At 39.6% G+C, this 20,694-nt stretch overlaps 2 protein-coding genes across 4 annotated transcripts in view; one reads left to right on the top strand and one right to left on the bottom strand.

The window, feature by feature from the left end:
• LOC131694266 (polypeptide N-acetylgalactosaminyltransferase 1) overlaps positions 1 to 1,879 on the bottom strand; it is a 59,166-nt gene extending 57,287 nt beyond the window's left edge. The window contains exons 1-2 of one of the 3 annotated variants that reach the window (XM_058982840.1): positions 1,751 to 1,879; positions 800 to 1,583 (exon numbers count right to left, since the gene is read on the bottom strand). In XM_058982840.1, coding sequence (XP_058838823.1) covers positions 800 to 1,446 — 647 coding nt within the window. In that variant the 5' untranslated portion in view covers positions 1,447 to 1,583; positions 1,751 to 1,879. Of the gene's footprint in view, positions 1 to 799 lie in introns of all 3 variants that reach the window. The other 2 variants (XM_058982839.1, XM_058982838.1) reach the window with 2 other exon arrangements.
• A 3,772-nt stretch (positions 1,880 to 5,651) lies between these two features.
• Positions 5,652 to 8,341, top strand: LOC131694263 (vacuolar protein sorting-associated protein 51 homolog). The gene is made up of 4 exons (XM_058982828.1): positions 5,652 to 5,873; positions 5,931 to 7,334; positions 7,422 to 8,047; positions 8,112 to 8,341. Exons 1-4 carry the CDS (start codon positions 5,652 to 5,654, stop codon positions 8,218 to 8,220), a joined length of 2,361 nt encoding a protein of 786 aa, XP_058838811.1. The 3' UTR covers positions 8,221 to 8,341.
• Positions 8,342 to 20,694: the final 12,353 nt, after the last annotated feature.

The raw sequence follows: 20,694 nt of genomic DNA, 5'->3' as shown, positions 1-20,694 counted from the left end.
TTCAGTTAGGTTGATAAAGGTACCTACAGTCTAATATGCTATTCAAGATTTCCTTCTAGCGCTTTAAAATTCTTTTTATCTCAACATCTCGCCTTTCTTTTTTTTGTTTAACATTTTCGGTACAACCTTCAAACTTACAGAGTCCTCAAATCTAGAAGTACAATGTTGCCAAGAAAGAGGTCCAAAGTTCGACAAACGAATTGAAAAAGTCAACCAGAAATTTTATTTGAATTATTTACAGGTTATTTAATAATCTAATTGATTCAAAAGAACTAAACTTTGGCTTGTTATCAAAAATTCCACTAAACCAATCATAATCTTCTCTAGATCCTGCGCCATGCGTAGAGCAAAAATAATCGCTTGACGATCGAAAAGGTAACAAACACATCTTAAACGATATCAGGCGAATAAAAGCACAACAGTAATAGTGCCATCAGTGAGCACGACCGGTGTCTTGAAGAAAGCTTCTTCAAGAGTCTACAAGCAACAAAAAAAAGCTGGACACGTCACACGTTTCACGATCGGAAGACCTGTTCTCTCTAGACGTGAGAAGCCACGCGGATAATGTAAAGTCTTCTATTGCCGAAGATGATGTTCATGCTTTCACGTGGAAAAATTTGCGCTAGTCCAGCTCTTTTTAATGAAACTAGTAATTGTAACTAGTTCGAGCCTAACAGTTAACACATGAAATGAATCAGGAATCAGAATATGTTGGCTTAAATGGCACGTTCCCCGTATGTAGTCGGGGATTTGTGGCTTGACACATGAAATGAACAGCATAATCAATCTGGAAATTCACCTGTTTCTTTGCCGTAGAACCTTCACCTTCGAAGGCAGTCGCGTTCGCACATAGTAATCCAGTTTCCCACTTAGCTCTTCGTTGGTACTGCCATCATCCACAAGAATGATTTCGTGTAAAAGCCGTGCATCGGCCGTGTTCAACACACTATGCACCGTTCGAACCAGAACAGAGTATGGTTCATTGTAGAATATAACAATAACACTCGTTGAAGGCAGATTGGTTACGTCGTACGTTTTCCGTTTGCAAGCCGGATGCCGTTCGTCGGGAGGAGTCCGATTGTAACTGAGATGTTCGCTCAATTCTTCGTTCAGGGCGATTGTGGCCAACTGTTTCTCACCTATCTCTTTCGCTTCACCGCTCAGCTCCACTCCCTTGCCATTATCGCCAAGGCCACGTTCCTGTTTGGCAAGGTCAGCTAGCACTAGTTGCTCGAAAAACTGATCCTGCCCACCGGTTCCTACTGCCACCAGTAGATTCCCTTTATTCAGCGACCCCACCAACCCGTTCGCAATTGGAATGCTGTTGGGGCTACTGCTTCCATTCAGATTTTTGAAGTAGAACAGCACAAACAAGGCAAGAATCAGCACAAGAATCAGCTTGGAGTAAATATTGCGCCGGATGCTGAGACCTCCGCGGAAAAACATCACGGCAGATGCATTTGTACTCGGAAAGATTGCGAAATTATTCCTTACGACCTTTTGTCAAGCAAAATGCATCACTTTCCTATACCGAGTTCGAATTCTTCACTCACAAAGCAGGCTTATGCTGTTGAATGTCACCACTTTTAAGGAAAAAAAACATTCCAAGAATTTTAATTTCTAGAAATTAGCACCTTTGATCACCACGAATAAAGCACACATTGTTTTCAATTACGAAAAGCTGTTTATAAAATGTAAATCTCTTCATTATTTCTGCTGCAATAATGATCACATTTCGATTTCTTCTCACCTCGGAATGAGAAAAAAATAAAAATCCGGTTACGACGCGGCGAACACACAAATCACAATGAAAACTCCTACGCGACTCAAGCGATGGACGAGAACTGACCCGACCGACCGTCATCAAACAAGGAAGATACTCACAGGAAAAACTAAAAAGGGCTTTTGTTGACAAAACCACAGCACTGCACAAAAGCCGAAGTTTGTCGATGACGTTTTGGAATTTTAGAATGAAAGTCGAAATGTGGTCTCTGTTATGGTAGTCGAAATAGATTAGCTATATTATTATTGCAGCGATCATGAGATTATTTAAGGGGCAAAAAGTTTGGTTGAGCGTTGTGATAATAAAAACTTTGTAGTGTGTGTACAAAATGTGCCCAACTCTGTCCCCGTTTTATTGATATAAAACAGTAAAAGAAGATAATCAGTCGTTTTATTTGATAATCACGATTCAAATTGTGCAAAAAGTCGCTATAAGTGGATTTCAAAAAGTAGCTATAAGTACAAGCTACACTACCACTGAGAACTGACATACAAGTAAAGTTTTCAATGTGTGTGTAAGAAATAAAACTGTAGTTCTGAAATGACATCAGAAAGGCGCTACGATTGGCCAGCAATAACAATACAGGCCTTTCGTGCAAACTTGAATCAAATGGTAAACCCATGTGGAATTGTGTGATGATTTCCAACGTGAGTGTTTGCAAAGATCTATTTAATATATCATGGTTAGTTCGAATGAATCAAACCTGCATAAATCTTTAAAAAAGGCCTCAATCCCTCAAAAGTCATTATGATATAATGTACATAGTTATTGTGCGTGTTCATGATTTTTTTGCAAAATTTTTAATTTATTTTTTAAAAAGTTATAAAAATTTTTGCTCGATCGGCGTGAAGAGATCAAGAGAATTTTGAAAAATCAGAACAAAAAGTAATTACATAAAACATACATTTTTTCCCTTTTTTTTATTTCGACTATGTTAGTCACATTTTCTTTTTTACGTTTTAACGACATTCAATTAACTAGAGATTACTGGGTAGGGAAAGTTATGAAACTTAGAGCCATAGTACTCAAGTGAGAGCAAGGATGTGAAGTAAACAGATCGGAAAACTAGAAGTGGCAGGGTCATTAGAACAGGCTTAATATCGTGCGGGCTTAATTTTTGCCTTCTGATAATGAGGGTCGAGCTTAGGCAGAGTAACTACGAATCACTCGAGTTCACTATCATGTGTCCTTGATAAAGGTAGACGTATCTATCTTTACCGTGACAACCGGATCATTATCATTATCAGAAGGCAAAAATTAAGCCCGCACGATATTAAGCCTGTTCTAATGACCCTGCCACTTCTAGTTTTCCGATCTGTTTACTTCACATCCTTGCTCTCACTTGAGTACTATGGCTCTAAGTTTCATAACTTTCCCTACCCAGTAATCTCTAGTTAATTGAATGTCGTTAAAACGTAAAAAATAAAACATACAGTAATTATTTTTTCCATATTGTCGAGATGCTTAGGTAGCAGTAAAAAAATATAGAAGGGTTGCATTTTATAAATTTCGATTTTTTAGATGCATTTATTTTTAAGGATTAACTGTACTACTTACATTGCATGTTCGCACGTCATGAAATCAGTCATAGTACTGCTAGCTTTGTTGACCAGTACTAAAATTATTAGACTGATGTTTGAGGTGGGAGTTTTTTGAGGCGTGATTAACGTTAACAGTAGATACCAAAGCATAAAAAATATCCGGAATTTCGTATCTTTCTTCAGCTTATTGCCACTTGGTCAAGTCTCCTCAACACTAGTTATTTAGTTCAATATCGTGCAAAATTTAGTAACAACTATTCCAATGTTCCGATTTATGTAAAATCATTTCACTGCTTCATAAGAAATAAGATGATATATGAGTACTTTAACCCTCTAGTGCCCAAATTTTTATTTAGCTCGAAAAAACTTTTGTAGGTGGGTTTCGTGATGAGAAAAACGAAAATAATGTTGATAATTCATGTAAGCAATGGATTTTTCATTAAAGCCTTAAAATAAATAGGCCGCCTAGAGGCGGTGTTGGGCACCTGAGCGAATAAAAAACAAAAACTTTTTTTCCTAGTTTCTTCAACAAGCGAATTCAGATGGTTTATATTTTGGACTCCATTAGAACGCAACTTACCCAAGCTAAGGAGTATTTCTCTAGTGCTTTGGTTGTTTAATTATTGACTTCTAATTTATAGTAGGGGAGACCAGTGTCTGCTGGCGATGGTTTGACTTATAGTGTTTTATTTTTTAATTTAAGAAGATCGTGTAAAAGAAAATTTTCGAGATTCTTTAGGTGAAATTCCGAAGTAAACAAACAAAAAAGAACAAATTTTGTTTGTAGTTACGTATATTGTATATACGGCCACGGAAAGTTCTTTTCGCGCGCTATCGAAAAATCTAGTCATTCGTGGAATAGCTTTGAACTAGCTCTAAATAACAAAAATGTTGAAATTTAAAAACGTCACCTAGGGTAATGAGCCTATTTTCGCCCTAACCATGTAAAGCCGGTGGTTAGAGCAGCGTTAGCCATCTTTGTTCAACGCATTAGAAAGCAAAGATACTGGTGCCAATGCATACGCATTGCATCAATTGTATTCCGAGTAATTAATGAAATGGTGAGGCACCCTCCCTAATACGACTAAAATGGGTTCTTTACTCTGATATGCTCAAAAGCTTAACGCTTAACGTGAACGAAACAGAATGTAATGCAACATAAGTACATGGGAGAATGTATTACACAGTACTTGAAGTGCAGGAATATAAACATATGTCTAATACAAAAGGAGAAAAAAAGATTTCGCCAACTTACCCCAGATTCCCCTAAATATAATTAAATGATAAGGACATCCATATTCTAACAGCAGCATTCACCCAAAGATTTTAAAACATGCTTCTGTTCAGCTAAAATTGCACATAAAGCTAGTTTCGGTACGATAAGTAATCACAAAAGACTGAATTTTTTTTCTTCCAGGTGCCCAACGCCGCCTTTAGGCGGGCAAAGTGTTTTACCAACAAAGCTAAACTTCCGAATTGTTCCACTAAAGCAATTCACATCTACAGTAAAATACTACTAACATGCTACTCGAAAATATATTTTTTAGTTACTAAAATTTCCAAAAATAGTTAAAATTTGTTTAATGAAGATTACCAATAAACACAAAATAGTTTTTTTCCACGTTTTCATCGAATTTTCAATTTTCAGCTTCAATTGCCTTCAACAGAAAGCTACGATTATTCAAACAATGCGTGTGTATGAAAGGTGTGAGCGTTGGGAAGAAATACTAGTGCGGATGACAACATACAATCATTTTTTAGTAGTTTTATTTAAATTTTTAAAGAGACCGCCCAGAGGCGGTGTTGGGTTAATGGTAATTAGAAGTCGAGTAGATATGTCCATACAAAGTTTGATAAACAATTACATCATTTAATGCAACTTTGTTAATTACGAGATATTTTTGATAAGGAAAGGATTTTTCATTCCAAATTTTTAAAATGACCTTAAGGGATCTAAGCAAGTATAAACATATTTTTGAAATAATTTTACGAACCGAATAATCGTCATAGCCAAAAATAGAATCTTGCACTTCGTCAACCCTAATAAACATCGTATGATTTAGGAGCCTAATGACCTGTTTAGGGTATCATCCAAACAATATGTGGTATCGTTGGACTATGTGGGTTAAAGTTTGTGTATAATATTTTTTATTAGGGAAGTCTCCCCACGTCCCCTTAACTCAGTTTGTTTAGTTTTGTCGCTTACGGCCTTTTGAAAACCCACCCGGAAATTAAACACTCAAAATCTGCGCTATCGTTCGACCAAATCATCCAACCCCATCGATTGACATTTACAAGAAAACATTTATAAGGCTTCGAAAAAGTTAATGACATTTATAGACGTCATTTTGTATGTTATTCCAAAATATTGTATTTTTGTAAGTTTTTCTGTATCAGTATTTTGGATAAGCGGGAGCCAATACATTCTATCTTATTATCGGCACATTGGTAACCAATTGAAAAAAATAATGAGTGAAAAATCGAGTAATCCTTACGACATGGATAGTGCCAGTTTTGATCCAGATCGCTATCTCCAGAAACTGTTAAAGGTTTGTTTGTGGTATTACTTGATATAATTGATGCCACTCCATCCCGATTTTAAACAGGAATGTTCCCTTAAACAAATTATGGATACGGAAGCGGCAATTGTGCGTCAAACGCAGACCCTACACAGCGACATGCAAACGCTGGTGTATGAAAATTATAATAAATTTATCTCGGCCACAGACACTATCCGTAAGATGAAGACCGATTTCAAGAGCATGGAGACCGAGATGAACCTGCTAGTTTCCAATATGTCTTCGATCACGGAATGCAGTGAAAAAATTACCGATACTCTACAGGAAACGAGAAGTCAGCTCACACGGCTCTCCGGGAAGCACCAACTGTTGAAAAAACTACAATTTTTGTCATCACTTCCGGCCAAGCTCAAGACACTTATCGAAGAGGGAAATTATCAGCAGGCGGTACAAGAATATGCCCACGCGCAGAAAGTTCTACAGCAATACGGTAATCAACCGTCCTTTCAAGGCATTCAGGAAGATTGTGTTAAAATTCTGGAAGATCTGAAGAAGCGGCTTAAGACAGAATTCCAACAAACTGGCAAAAGCGCCCAATCGTTAACACAAATTGGAGAGCTTTTGCTGCAGTTAGAGGAAAAACCATCCGATCTGGCAAAGGGGATGCTTGAATGTGCGACAAAGCGATTACACGAACAAATCGTTATGCTGCAGGATCAAACCGATCGGGACATGATCGAGTTTATTGATCTGGGAATCGAAGGATTTCTGAACGACTTGACGCTAGTGATTAGTTCGTACAACGATATGTTTTTATCGAGGCATATTGAACAGGAAGCAGACGACTTTGATGATGTTGCTCGAAGAGATTTGAATGATTTTGTGAACAAAAATATCCATGAGTATCTGGCACTTGTGCAGGATCGTGCAGAAGTAGAAATAGGCCATGGAGATTCGCAGATTATTTTAAGAGGCTTGGATCGTCTTCATCGACGTTTAACGGCCATGAAATCGCTCTGTCGAGCGGTTGATATGGCTAAATCTGCGATCGACATCATAACAAATGCTGCGTATCAACTTTGTCAATCGCATAAGAAATCATTGAAGGATCACTTCTCTGATAATCTCAGTTCGATTCGTTTGGCTTTGGTTTCAGTAAAGTCTGAAACTTCTTCGTCTACAAATACGTCCCAATCTGGGTTGAAAGAGCTAATCTCGAATCTGTACATCTCTACGATAGAGAAAGTGAAAGGATTGCTACAGGATCTGTTGATATTTTTACAGCCGGAATGGTCCTTCAATTTGAAAACGGATCTTAAAGGAGCGGCATGCATCGAAAGTATTCGGGAAAGTTTGCTGGTTGGCTTCTTGCGGCACATTTCAACTACCATGGTTGGATTTGGTAACATCAATTCTTCCAGTCCACCGACCTTGTTGCTGATTTTGTCCAAAATGTGCTTAGAGATGGACAAACATGGAGTGCACGTTCTGGTCGGTATCATTAAAGCATAGGATGATAAAATCATGATATGCTAGTTCAAAAATCGAATAAATATATCTATCCTATTCCTTCTCTAGATATCGCTGGCGGATGAATTGTATGATATCGATTCGGAAAATAGCACTACCCTGGTGCACGAAACCGAGCTCTGCTCGGAGATGCGTGATTCAGCGCAGCAACTACTGGATTCCTATGTGAGACTGCAAGGTTTGAATCTTTCACAAATGCTTCGTAAAAGTGTCGAAACTCGCGATTGGCTCAACTGTCTGGAACCTCGCTCGGTCCGTGCCGTCATGAAGCGGGTAGTCGAGGAATTATCCTTAATTGATACAGTCCTAGGTGAACTGTACGACAGCAATGACATGCGGACAGCAGCTAGTAGTGATTCGAGTCGGAAAACCCACTTCAGTCTGACTGCCTCCAAACAACCCCAGTACCGATCGACGTGGTCAACCTACACACCATCGCAGATGGACAGCACGTTCGTATCCAACATTCATCGGCTGTTTTCGGAGAAAATTGAAATCTTCAGCTCGGTTGAATTTTCCAAGGTATCGATCATTACTGGGATTATCAAAATTTGTCTGAAGACATTGTTGGAGTGTGTCCGGTTGAGAACGTTCAGCAAGTACGGGTTGCAACAAATTCAAGTAGATGCTCACTTTCTACAGATGAATCTCTGGCGGTTCGTGTCAGATGAAAAGTTAGTTCAAGATAAAGTTTTGCTGCTATTCCGTTTAATTCTAAGCCTTTACTTGCATTTTTAGTCTGATCCACGTGCTGTTGGATGAAATTCTTGGTTCAGCTGTACTGAGGTGTTTGGAGCCGATATTAATGGAACCTAATGCTGTGGAAATTATCTGCGAACGCAATTAGAAATGGGTTTATCTCATGTATTGTAGTGCTTACGTCATTTCTAGATCGTTGTGTATATGATTGTGCAGTTTACCATATGTGGCAATTTTTGCATTATATCATTCATACATTTTAAACCTAAGGTCATGTGTTTCAATACCACAGTCGGGCGTCAGGACACACAATGTGCTTTGATTGCATGCGCTTAAAGAACAAGTCTCGCCTTTTGTGAAAAGGGCCAATACGCAAAATTTGGGATTTTCGATTTATTTCATATTCAGGATCTCTATTGGGGAGCTTGGGCTACTTATCTAATATCTATCCTTCCGGCCATCATATCGTATAAAAGATATACTTAATATGTGTATCTACAAATGCGATATGATACCTGGTGCAGCAAGTGCACTAATTACCTGGCAATCTTCTTTCATAGGATTGTTTGCTCAGGAAATAATATTTCGTAGCCAAATATCACATGTGATTCCAGTGATAGATGGAGTAAACGAAGAGGATGGTGGAAGAACAGTGGGTACAAGGCCAAGTTTTTCCTTCCTGGTACTAGAATGATAGGCAAAGGGAAAGTAAGGGTTATGCTCTTTGTCTGGAAGGAGAGATCATTACCCTACTTTTCTTATGAAGTTTTAACTTGGGGTTATACTAGCCGGGCTCTATCCGAGCCGTCGCAAAAGTAAGATCTGAAGGTGGTTGTAGCGAAACTTACTTACCGTTCAGGCTAGACCCTTATTGTCTCTTGTTGTATGCAGAAGCCGTCTCTACTCCACTCGGTCCATTGCTGCTTGTCGCCAGCCTCGCAGTCTTCGAAGGGTCTGCAGGTCGTCCTCTATCCGGTCGATCCACCGTGCTCGCTGTTCGCCAGCCCCGTGAATACTGAATGTTGCCTGAAGCTGCCACCAAAGGCCAGTAGCGCTAGCTACTTCTCAAACGTTTAAGGTCTGTTCATATGACCTTTAAAATTCAGGTTTAAGCTCTAATTTACACCTATCCGATTCGTTTCAGTGCCGGTTCAGTTCCGTGCACGGACGCCAATATTCTTTCATACAAATCAAATGCAAGCGTTCATACTTGTCCGGCACGGCACCGTCCCGGACAAGTGTGAATGCTTGCATTTGAAGTGTATGAAAGAATTTTGGCGTCCGTGCACGGAACTGAACCGGCGCTGAAACGGATCGGATAGGTGTAAATTCGGCTTTAATGTGGGATTTAAGATAATGAATTATTAACAATATATGCTAAATCGTGTTTTTTCTTGCATCGCTTTTTCTCCTTCAAATTTGAACGAGTTTACCACCTGAGCTCCAAATAGGCACATCGAAATGAACTTTGTTTGCATTCGGCGAGTTTCAAGTCGAGCCAACAACATTGCCTCGTAGCAATGTGAACGTTGCTAAAAGCGCGCTCACTGTCATTTTTGGCAACTAGTCGAGCCAGAAAGCCAGCTTATGTTGGCTTCACTCATTTTGCAAAGAAACGTCAAAACATTCACCCTCTTGCTGTTCGCCCCGTCTTCTTGTTCCTGTAGGGCCGCACTCAAGAACCATCTTCACTGGGTCGTCGTCCGACGTTCTTACGACGTCTCCAGCCCACCGCTAACGTCCTATTTTTGCAGTATGCGCGATGGATGGTTCTTCCAGCAGCTGATGCAACTCATAGTTCATTTACCTGCGCCACGTTCCGTTTTCCATCTGCGCGCCACCATAGATAGTACGCAACACCTTTCGTTCGAAAACTATAAGGGCGCGTTGGTCCTCCACGAGCATAGCCCAGGTCTCGTGGCCGTAGAGAACCACCGGTCTAATCTGCGTCTTGTAGATAATCAACTTCATGCGGCGGCGAATTTTGTTCGACCGGAGCGTCCTCCGGAGTCCAAAGTAGGCACGATTTCCCGCCAAGATCCGTCTCTGAATTTATCTGCTGGTATCATTGTCGGCGGTTACCAGTGAGCCCAAATACACGAATTCGTCGACCATCTCGATTTCGTTACCGTCAATCCGAACTCGGGATGGGAGGTTCACATTGTCGTCTCTAGAATCTCTTCCTCTCATGTATTTTGTCTTCGAAACGTTGATGGCAAGTCCAATTCGGCTGGCTTCAGCTTTCAGTCTGATGTACGTTTCCGACATTACCGCAAAGTTCCGTGCCATTATGTCAATGTCGTCGGCGAAGCCAAGAAGCTGGACGGACTTCCTGAAAATCGTGCCACTCGAGTCTATCCCTGCTCTCCTTATTACACCTTCTAACGCAACGTTGAACCGCAGGCACGATAGACCATCACCATGCCGTAACCCTCTTCGAGATTCAAAGGGACTCGAGAGTGTCCCTGATACTCGAACAACGCACATCATCCTATCCATCGTCACTTTGACTAATTGTGTTAGCTTACCCGGAGAACCGTACTCGTGCATTATTTGCCATAGCTGATCTCGATCGATTGTGTCATACACCGATTTGAAATCGATGAACAAATGATGTGTGGGCACGTTGTATTTGCGGCACCTTTGCAGAACCTGCCGAATCGCGAATATTTGGTCCGTGGTGGCGCGGTAACTCATGAATCCTGCTTGGTAGTGCCCCACGAACTCCCTTGCAAATGGTGACAATCGGCGGCAAAGAATTTGGGAGAGGACCTTGTAGGTGGCGCTAAGTAGTGTGATCGCGCGGTAGTTGCAGTAATCCAACTTGTCACCCTTTCTGTAGATTGGGCAAACGACACCCTCAATCCACTCCTCCGGAAGAATCTCCTCTCCCCAAATTTTGGCGATTACCCAGTGCAGCACTCTAGCCAGTGTTTCACCACTGTATTTTAATAGCTCGCTGGGTAGTTAGTCTACACCGGCAGCATTGTTGTTTTTCAGCTGACCGATCTCCTCCTTGACTTCTTGAAGATCAGGGGCCGGCAGTCTATCGTCTTCTACGCGTACACCAAGATCCGTTGCTACTTCACTGTTGAGGTGCTCGTCATAGTACTGCTTCCACCTGTGAATTACCTCACACTCGTTCGTAAGAAGGTTGCCGCCTGAGTCGCTGAACACATCGGCTTGCGGAACATAGCCTTTGCGCGAACTGTTTAGCTTCTCGTAGAACTTTCGTTTGTCGTTTACGCGGTATAGTTGTTCCATGGCTTGGCGATCTCGTTCCTCCTGTTGGCGCTTCTTTCTCCAGAGGACCGAGGTTTTCCTGTTCCGTGCTTGTTTGTATTGCTCCACATTCTATCTCGTTCCGTGCAGCAGCATCATCGCCCGTGCTGCATTCTTATCCTTTATTAACTGTTTACATTCGTCATCGAACCAGTCGTTTCCTAGATTCGGAATCGTTGTACCTAGTGCCGTTATATCAGTACTTCCTATGGCGAAACGGGTCTCCCTCCAGCCATCTTCAAGAGTAGTGCTGCTTTCAGCCGCTGTGCGTAGTCTTGGGCAGCCCCGGAGTCCCGAAGTTGCGCGATATTGGGCCTAGGAGTCTGACTACGACGAGTGCTGTACACCGTCGAGAGTTTTGAGCGCATGCATACTGCATCTAGGTAATGGTCCGAATCTATATTCGCTCTGCGGTAGGTACGAAAGTTGGTGTTATCGGAAAAGAATCGCCCGTCGATTAGAACGTGATCGATTTGGTTTTCGGTGTGTTGGTCAGGTGATCTCCAGGTGGCTTTGTGGATATCTTTGTGAGGAAAGAAGGTGCTACCATGCCACGGGAGGCTGCGAAGTTCACGCATCGTTGGCCGTTGTCATTCGATACAGTGTGTTTGGCCCGATTATCGCTCTAAACATTACCTCCCGTCCTACCTGAGCGTTCATATCACCGATGACGATTTTCACGTCCAGCTTTTAGGTGATTTTTTAAGCATTTTTTTCAATGTTAACCGATTTTCCATACCAATTTCCACATAAACTTTGAAATTTTTGGAGGGTCCGTAGACACAACCGATCGGTACCAAAATTTGTACAATTACTAAGGGCCACAAAAGGAATCAGTAGAGCCTGGTGGAGCTAAAAGTCAAAAATTGTACCAGTCTAGTCGGCAGTATACGTTGATGATGCTGTAGTTGAAGAAACGGTCCTTTGATCCTCAACTTACACATTCTTGCGTATATCGGAGTTCATCCAATCACGCGTTGCCGTATCCTACCTAGCACTACAAAGCCAGTTCCCAGCTCGTTGGTGGTGGCACAGCTCTGGTAGAAAGCAGCCGCCCGATGCCCGCTTTTTATTACGATTACAAGCGACCAAATTAAAAAAGTCTAATTTTCAACCTTTTTTAAAAAATGCATATTTCTGGTTAATTTTTCAAAAAAAATCTAGGGCAGAAGAAAATTCTTTTAGAATCTGATGTGATAGATAATTTCTAATGCCAAAGGATCCTGACTCCTACGGTAGCAGACAAAGGGTTAAGTCACCGGTAAACTCTAAGATTGCTCATATGACCCTTCCACGCTTTTCTAAATTTTCTCCCTTCAACTCCTTGCTCTCCCTTGAGTACTATGGCTCTTAATATTGAAAAATATACTTCACCTTCCAGTCCCTTCCTAATTAAATGCCGTAACAACAGTTGACAAATTGACTCAATAGGTCGTTAACAAGAAAACGGTTAACAAAAAAATGGTAAAAAAAAGGAATCAAAATTTCACCCTATATACAAAAATAATTTCACAGCACTAACCGGCATTTACCATTCACCACTTGTCGCCCCTCACCACCCCCGATCTCTCACTAATCGTGTTCGTGGCAACTGTCACGACTCAGATCTATCCTGATATTTCCAAATCCATATCTAAGATGTGTCATAAGATCTTCAACTAATCTGAAATATTTGTTGGTATCCAAGCTAATTTAATCTTGCGATGTATTTGTTCAGGTTAAAGAAAACAAACCTATTTTTGTCTTCTGCTTCCCTATAAATATTTTTTCATTTTAATGTAGACCAGAGCCACTCTCGAAAAGAAACTAAATACTACATTGTACTTGAAAAAGAAAATATTTGTGGTCTTGGCAAAATTTGCAAGATATTTGTATTATGAGAAAACTATAATTAATTTATGTTCAAACTCTGCTTTCCTCTGCAGATGAGGAGCTTTTCCTTCGAAACGTTGCACTAAGGAGAGTCATATGACCAAAAACCGAAAACTACATCAACTCCAATTTAATTCAATTCTATACTGAGCGTTTGTGTATACTATAATTACGAAAATCCTCTGGTATTTAAAATTGGGTAATATGGTTGTTTGAAGCCAAAAATGTTGAAAAGAGACATCCCTCGTACATTTTTTAAAGCCGTGCAGATACAATAGAAGCGGTCAGATCAAAACGTGGTGTGCGGTGGATGGTGCGTGCCAGTAAAAAGTCTCGACTAAAGGCCTGGATGCGCACCAAGTTGTTTTTTCTAATATCTCACTTATTAGTACATAGAAATTGATGAAACTGGAACTAAACGATAGTACACTAATATACTTAGCGAATCCATGCACAATTATTCGATATAATAAAATCAATGCAATAATATTCATATTCCCCGATCATTTTAAATATTCCACGGTGAAATATGTTCGCAGTGGATAATTCACTTGTTCACCGGTAGTGTAAACGCGACGAAGGGCGGAATTGATGCGGAGTGGTGAATATAAATGTCATCGCTGTTCACGGTGAACGTTCGCCTTCGAATACCAGATTGCATTCTGACAAACTGTAAACTGCCAGTTGAGCGTGAAATCGTTGCTCGCTGATGAAACTGTTCATGACGTCGTCCACCGTGAACAATGGAAGGTATTCAACACATGTTCACGTTCATTTTCACCGAGAGTGTAAATAGTGCTTAAGAATAGTTTCGCGGGACTATATTTATCCTCAGCAGATTAAAACAACCACTGAAGGTAAAAATACGGCTTATAGTCGAAAATGTGATGCTTATTTGTACTTTCATCCCTTACGAAGGCTCATACGGCCTAGATGCAATTTTCCGCGTGCTAATCGAGCACCGAAGGATTGATGGTGATAATACGCGGTATATCTATCGATCGTCCCGTTGAGGTAATTGATGATAAAACCTGTACCACACTTGTGATAACATGCCAGTTGCAGTTCTTCCTGCATGTCCTGCCTTAGAACCGAAACATCATACGATACGGACAGCAATATTCACTTAGGTCTCGCTCAACTCGACCTCTCAAGGTCAAAGGTAAGCCACCACAACCATTGCCGCAGAGTAAATTCTAACCACATTTCCATCATCTGAAAGACGCCGAATCGTGATAAATTCCATGCAATACCATCTAATAGTGCATATGATAGCTTGGAGCGAAGCAATAGTTACGACAAATCATCAAAAGCCCATCATCAGGTACAGTTGATTGCCTATGTGAGTGTCCGGCAAACCTCATTAAACGAGACATAACCTCGTTAGAGGGCTTTTCATTTACAGTCCAGACCCCTCATCTTTACCAGAGCGAAGACGATCTCGCACCAGTAATATCGAGCTAGCGGAGCGAGTACGAAGCCTGACGGGCCACAACCACTCACTTTCGTCCACCAAATTATTCGTTCTGGTTCAAGCGACAAGGACGAGACGACCACGTTCGTGTGCAAGGAGTCGCACAGCACCACGAGTGCGACACAGTTTGCAGCAAGGTGCAACGTGACAGACCGCAGTGCATTCGTGACGATGCACGGTGCGAGAGTGTAGCGGCGTGACAAGCAATGGAGCCGACCGGTCGCGAAAACTCAGCAGGTGCATAATCGACGGCAAGAGATGCAGAGCAGCAGTTGCAACGACACGGGGCCCTCACCGACACCCTAGCGCTGAAGATAACTGGTCTGTAAAATCATGTGAAGCAAATAGAAATAATTTTGAAATGATAGATTGATGTATTCTTAAGTAGCTAACGATACCGTACTGATTTACCTTACGTGAGCCATTTCGCTTCATTTCTCTAAGCTAATCGGTTAGCAGTATTCCTCTATAGACTGAAACTAATTAGCCGAGTCCTCTTAGAGTCGCACTTGAGGTGACAGATGTGTTAACGACCCTCCCGACAATGCTATATGGTACTCTTTACATTTGTGTGGTGTGCCTCGTTAAGGAAATTCGTGACATAGATAGTTGATCTCATTGAATTAATGTCATACATATTACTGTGCAACTACTACTCGAAACTGTGCTTATCTCACATCTGGTTGCTTGCCAATTTTGCGTTTTTTGGCAAATTAATGAATAATACAACCGTGATATGTTTAAGAAATGTCTCATCTCACTGATAGGTGGATTAAATTGGTTTTTGTATTGTATTTGATGCGCCCTACAACCCATACTGGGTCTCTTGAAAAGTTCAAAATCACTATAGCATCGTGTTATTATTGTAATATTGAATTAAATCAGCTACCATCAATAAATTTTTCTCTTCATTTTTTTTGTGGGTGAAGGGGGTAAAGGGGGTGGGGATAAACCCTAAAGCCTCCTCATAGCTATGCCGTTGCTTGGAGTTATTTATATCGCTTTTTATTCCGATGGTTATAAGTTAGAAAATTTGCAATCAGAAAGTTTACGCAAATGAAAATCATGTTCCATCTAGACAACTTGGAATTGTTCGGTGGTTATTTTTAGCGGTTGTAGATAGAAAAAGGAAACACGAAATACGTTTTATCGAAATAATATTTGGCCTGTTTGAATGGATTATTATTATTATATTGAACAATAAATAAACGAAAAAGGGTAATCCACAAACAACAAGCCACAACTATTAAAGTATTCAAAATAGATATTTCATGTCTTCAGTAAGGTTACTCGCAGAAGTAAGAGCTGCAAATTTGCTAAAGGCATCATTTCAATACAATCACTTCCAAGAAAATTTATGAAAATATCTCACTCGTAGGAGGACTAATCAGCAAAAATGCAAAACCAAAAGAAAGGACATATTACATCCATCAAATTCTCCGAAGACTATTGACCTAAAATTAGCCGTTTTGGCGCTAATAATAGATTGTATGTATTTGGTCTTATTTTTCACCCTGGTGAGAAATTTTGGTGTTTACCAAATTTTCCTCCTTAGGGTGAAATATAGCATAGTCTTATTTGTGGTAATGAGAAATGATAAAAATAATGTCCTAGCAATATGAGTATCAAAACTCTTCAAATTGTCTCGGAATGGCCACTCACGGTCCCACGGGAACCTGCTCCGGAATGTCCGTTCCGGGGTCAAATCACCAAATGGTTTCAAAACCACGAGATACAGCCTACTGATGCAATTCCAAGAATTTTGATATTCACATTGCCAGTATTCCATTGAAATTCATAAATGGTATCCCAGCGCTGGAACATGTTTCCGGAATTCGGATTCCCGGGAACCGAATGAAATACCCCGATTCAGTTTAGCCAAGTCTCGAAGTGCATGAGTTCCTGAATCTAAAACACCCCAAATGTATCGAAATCGGTTGGAAATTACCTTTGTTATTGGCATTTTAGTTTTGTGGGTAGCCGGGTACCCTCGTCGGCCTGTTACGTAGTAAAAAAATTTAGGAGCTGCTCCTCACTCTCCCTTACCATATTAACAGTATTATCAACCCAACAGCTTGACAGTGTGAAGTTCTAAGATGTCACAAAGTTTCAATTTCCAGCTATGGATAAAACATTGGAATTTCATTATTTGAAACCTGAAAAGGTACCCGGGTGCCGCGTCGGACACATAACGGTTAACGTCGAAGGCATATTAAATTTTATATTTTTATTATTAATTATATTTTTAATTATATATTAAATTAAAAAAATTTAAATTGACCGGATCATGTAAGCAATAGGGATGAAAGGTCTCATCTTGTGGCTGAACAATACACAATAAACTAAATTAGAAATGTAATGCAAAAAAAAACAATATAATCAAATAGAAAATACAACATAAAAAATCTGTTTTAATCCGCCTAACGGTGCAATTGTGCCTTTCTCATTTCTTCAAACTATGATTCCATGACTGATTATGTTCAATATAATTGTGGAAATGTCTATTACATTCTTAACCCTAGAACGTTGCACTTGCTTTTTCCACCCTAGAACGTTGCACTGGGGTATAAATGTACCCCACACGTTTGATCGCAATTTTTGCAGGTAAAAATGCAAACAAAAGAAATGTATAATACATCATTTTCATTCTTTTTTAAATTGCGAAAACAGCTGTGTAAGTGAAAGTAGGGAATTTATTGAATCAATGATACATAAATTGGTTTGAACAAAATAAAACGTGAAAAAATCGTTTACTTTAAATTTGCGAATTTTGAATCGATTTGAAAAAAATCAAATGATTCTACAAGTTCAAAGAATGGTCTTGAAACGGTAAAAAATGGAATTTCGGTATTTTTGAAAAAGCGCAATTATCTTGAAGAGTGAAAGTTTAAAAATCGTGTTTTGGAAAATACCACGAAATGGGGTGGAAATTGAAATGAAAAAATATTTCTGACCAGTAATACATTGGTAACACGCAACGTTACTGTTACTGCAGTTACTGTGCGCAAATTATACTTGCGAACCATTGCTTTGAAAAACTATAAAAAATAAACAAAAAGCAATAAAAATCAGCAAAAATGAGAACGATTTTTTTGATCCGCTTCAAAATTAAGGGGTTATATACAAAGTTGTGGCGAAAAAGTGAGCTAAGTTTGTGATTTTTTTAAAGTGTTTTATGCCAATTTTATTTTAAAAGCGGAAAACAGTTCGTTAGTAGTACTATCGAGGTTCGAAAAAACAGGTTGAATTAAAAAAAATATTCAAGGTTGGTGGAGTTATGGCCTATCCCTCCAAGTGTGTTTTTTGGCAGAGGTTTGCGGTGCACGCTCTCCAAGCCAAACCACTCAACAGAAATCAAAAAAGTAAAAAGATTATTGAAGAAAAATGTATTGTGGTGTACCTGAACGGATCGGTTTCCCAATAAATTTTTTTTTTGCTGCAAAAAGCATGTTGACCAAAAAATTGAGTTTTTTGGTGTTCAAAATTTTAAACAAGAATTCATTGCGAAGAATCGAAAATCTTCGGATGAAAAAAGAACCGTCCAAGTACACGAGAATATAAATACAAACAATTAAAAAAAATATGAAGATCGGATGAATAGTTTTTGAGATATCACGTTCACCGCAACGGTACTTTTCAAAAAACTTAGTTCCGAGATAATTGCGTTTAAAGTTTTGTGTTAACTCCATTCGCGAAGAACCTCCGCGCTGCGAACGGCTGTTGTTTGAAATCTGGTGCTCCGATCTGGATGAAATTTCGCACAAATATTTTCAAAAGTATGTACTTTCAGAATCTTCAATAATTTTTTTTCGATTTTTTTAGTTCAAACTTTGTATATAACCCCTTAAATAAATTAAATAAATGATTAAAAACGATCATATAATACTAGCTGTTATTTACGTAGTAAAACAACCAGTATTCAAACTGGTATTGTCACAAATCACATTTCCACTGACAGCACGAAATCTGACGAAACACTAACGGCAACCGTACACTGGGGTACAAATGTACCCCACGCCAACTTTGACACCTGCTTCCACAAAGGCTATAAGCAAACCACCTTTTTCTACTCTTACTAGGAACTCTAAATTGAATTATGGGGAGGGTCCCAGGTCGGTAAATGCCGATTTCTCGTTTTCACACGGCTCCAAAGAAGGCGTGGGGTATATTTGTACCCCAGTGAAACGTTCTAGGGTTTATACACTTTGCACCTACACACACTCGCCGGACCTGATGTCCTCCTTACTTCCCTAGCTACGCTCCTGTAAAATCCTTAAATCCTATGTCAGTCGAAAGAAAATTAGGTTGACGATTTTCAGAGTGATTGCATAACCTTTCTATATGAGAAAAGCAAAGGCAAAAAATTGCCAAAATACAAAAAAGTCTTGGTCGACTTTTTTTTCGAGATTTCATCAAATTTCGACGTTGCATGCATTTTAAAGACATTTGGCATCAAAAATATAAATTCGATTTCAAATTTCCTTATTCAGTTTCTACTTCTGTGAACTCAGAAACCGTCGTAGATGCATATCAAAAAAATATGAATTTTATCGTTGACGTAATTGCAAGCATGATAGAATTTAACAAACCGTAATTCACGAAATGACGAAATATAACCGTGCTTCGTTTAATTTTACATGAAACATATACATTACATGCGCAATGACATAAAATTACACTTACTGCCATTCAGAACAAATGCTAAATGTGGAGTAAAATTACGTGATTTACGAAATACAACGTCATGTAAAATTAAAATCAAACTTAAAAGTAAGTCATTTTTGATTTTTTATTGGTGTATGGCCAATGTCAAAGCGACTTTGGGGTGTTATAGTGGTATCAGTTTATATGTGTGGTCGCACTCTTATAATTGTGACTTCAAGAAGCATCACTCCTAAGACCCAACGAAATCGTAAGCCTCTTTTTTGTCGTTTTATCAGTGAGAGAATCGAAGCCCCGAAAACATTCGATCATTTGTATTTCAAATTACAAGTTAATTGAAACTAGAGAACAGTAACTGGTCGGGCTTCTGAGATCCCTTGTCTTTTTGTGGGTTAAAGCCGTAATTCCCGAAACGGATTCAAATCGACATAAAATTCAATAGCAGCCAAAAAATTTTTTCGACATGGCATAAAATCTAGTCGTTTCATGCATTTTGGAGATATTTGGCATCGAAAGTACGATGCTTCGATTTCTGAAACTTCATGTAGTCCCTTAAGAAAAAAAAATATTCCGGCTTATGTGGGAATTTCATATGTGACCGGAAGGTTCGGTCTATATTTCCGGAACCATATAATCGAACCGTACGAAGTTTTATAGATATGTATGGCGATACCTTTCATTTAGGACTAAGTTTCGAAGATCGTCCCAACTATCCCCGATAAACTGATGTGAGTTTGTTAATTTTTATAGATGGCGATTCTTCCGGGGCACTTCTGGAGCTGTCTATGATGGTCAATGTGGTCGACGAGACTTCGGTTGGCCGTCAGAGACCTAGGACGGCTAATGCAAGTTGTTTGACACAAAGATATATTCATTTTAGCGAAATATTCACCTTTTTACCTTCATCGAGGTATCATTTTGAGTCGGAATTTTCTATGTGACCGCATGCCACAGCCCGCAACACCGGAACCGTAAGTCGGATCAGAATTAAATTTACTAGCAGTTTAAGGGGTAGTAAAAGCTTTCATTTAATTTTGGTTTAATCGGTCTAGCCATCTCCGAGAAACCTATGTAATTATTATTCTTGGATACTTCCGGATCCGTCGATGGTGGTCAATGTGGTCAAAGAGACTTTGAATGACTGTTAGTGACATAGAACTACAAATCCAAGCAGTTGCGGTCACATTTTTGAAAAAATTTCACCTTTATACATTAATCGCAGTATCCGTTGAAATTAGGATTTTCTGCGTGATTGTACTCATCATCCTGTAATTTAGGAACTAGAAGTCCAATCCACACAAAATTCAATAGCGGCCGATAGCAACGTTGTAC

This window comes from Topomyia yanbarensis, chromosome 3 (genome assembly GCF_030247195.1).
Source record: "Topomyia yanbarensis strain Yona2022 chromosome 3, ASM3024719v1, whole genome shotgun sequence".
In the NCBI taxonomy this organism is placed as follows: Eukaryota; Metazoa; Arthropoda; class Insecta; order Diptera; family Culicidae; genus Topomyia; species Topomyia yanbarensis.
The sequence above is the reverse complement of the archived record's forward strand: the minus strand, read 5'-3'. Positions and strand labels throughout refer to the sequence as shown.

Excerpts from the sequence above, each read along its gene's own strand:
- LOC131694263 (XM_058982828.1), top strand. The coding sequence starts at position 5,652 with ATGACATTTATAGACGTCATTTTGTATGTTATTCCAAAATATTGTATT. Across the intron at positions 7,335-7,421 it reads AACATGGAGTGCACGTTCTG|ATATCGCTGGCGGATGAATT; the intron begins GTCGGTATCATT and ends TTCCTTCTCTAG. Across the intron at positions 8,048-8,111 it reads CGGTTCGTGTCAGATGAAAA|TCTGATCCACGTGCTGTTGG; the intron begins GTTAGTTCAAGA and ends TTGCATTTTTAG.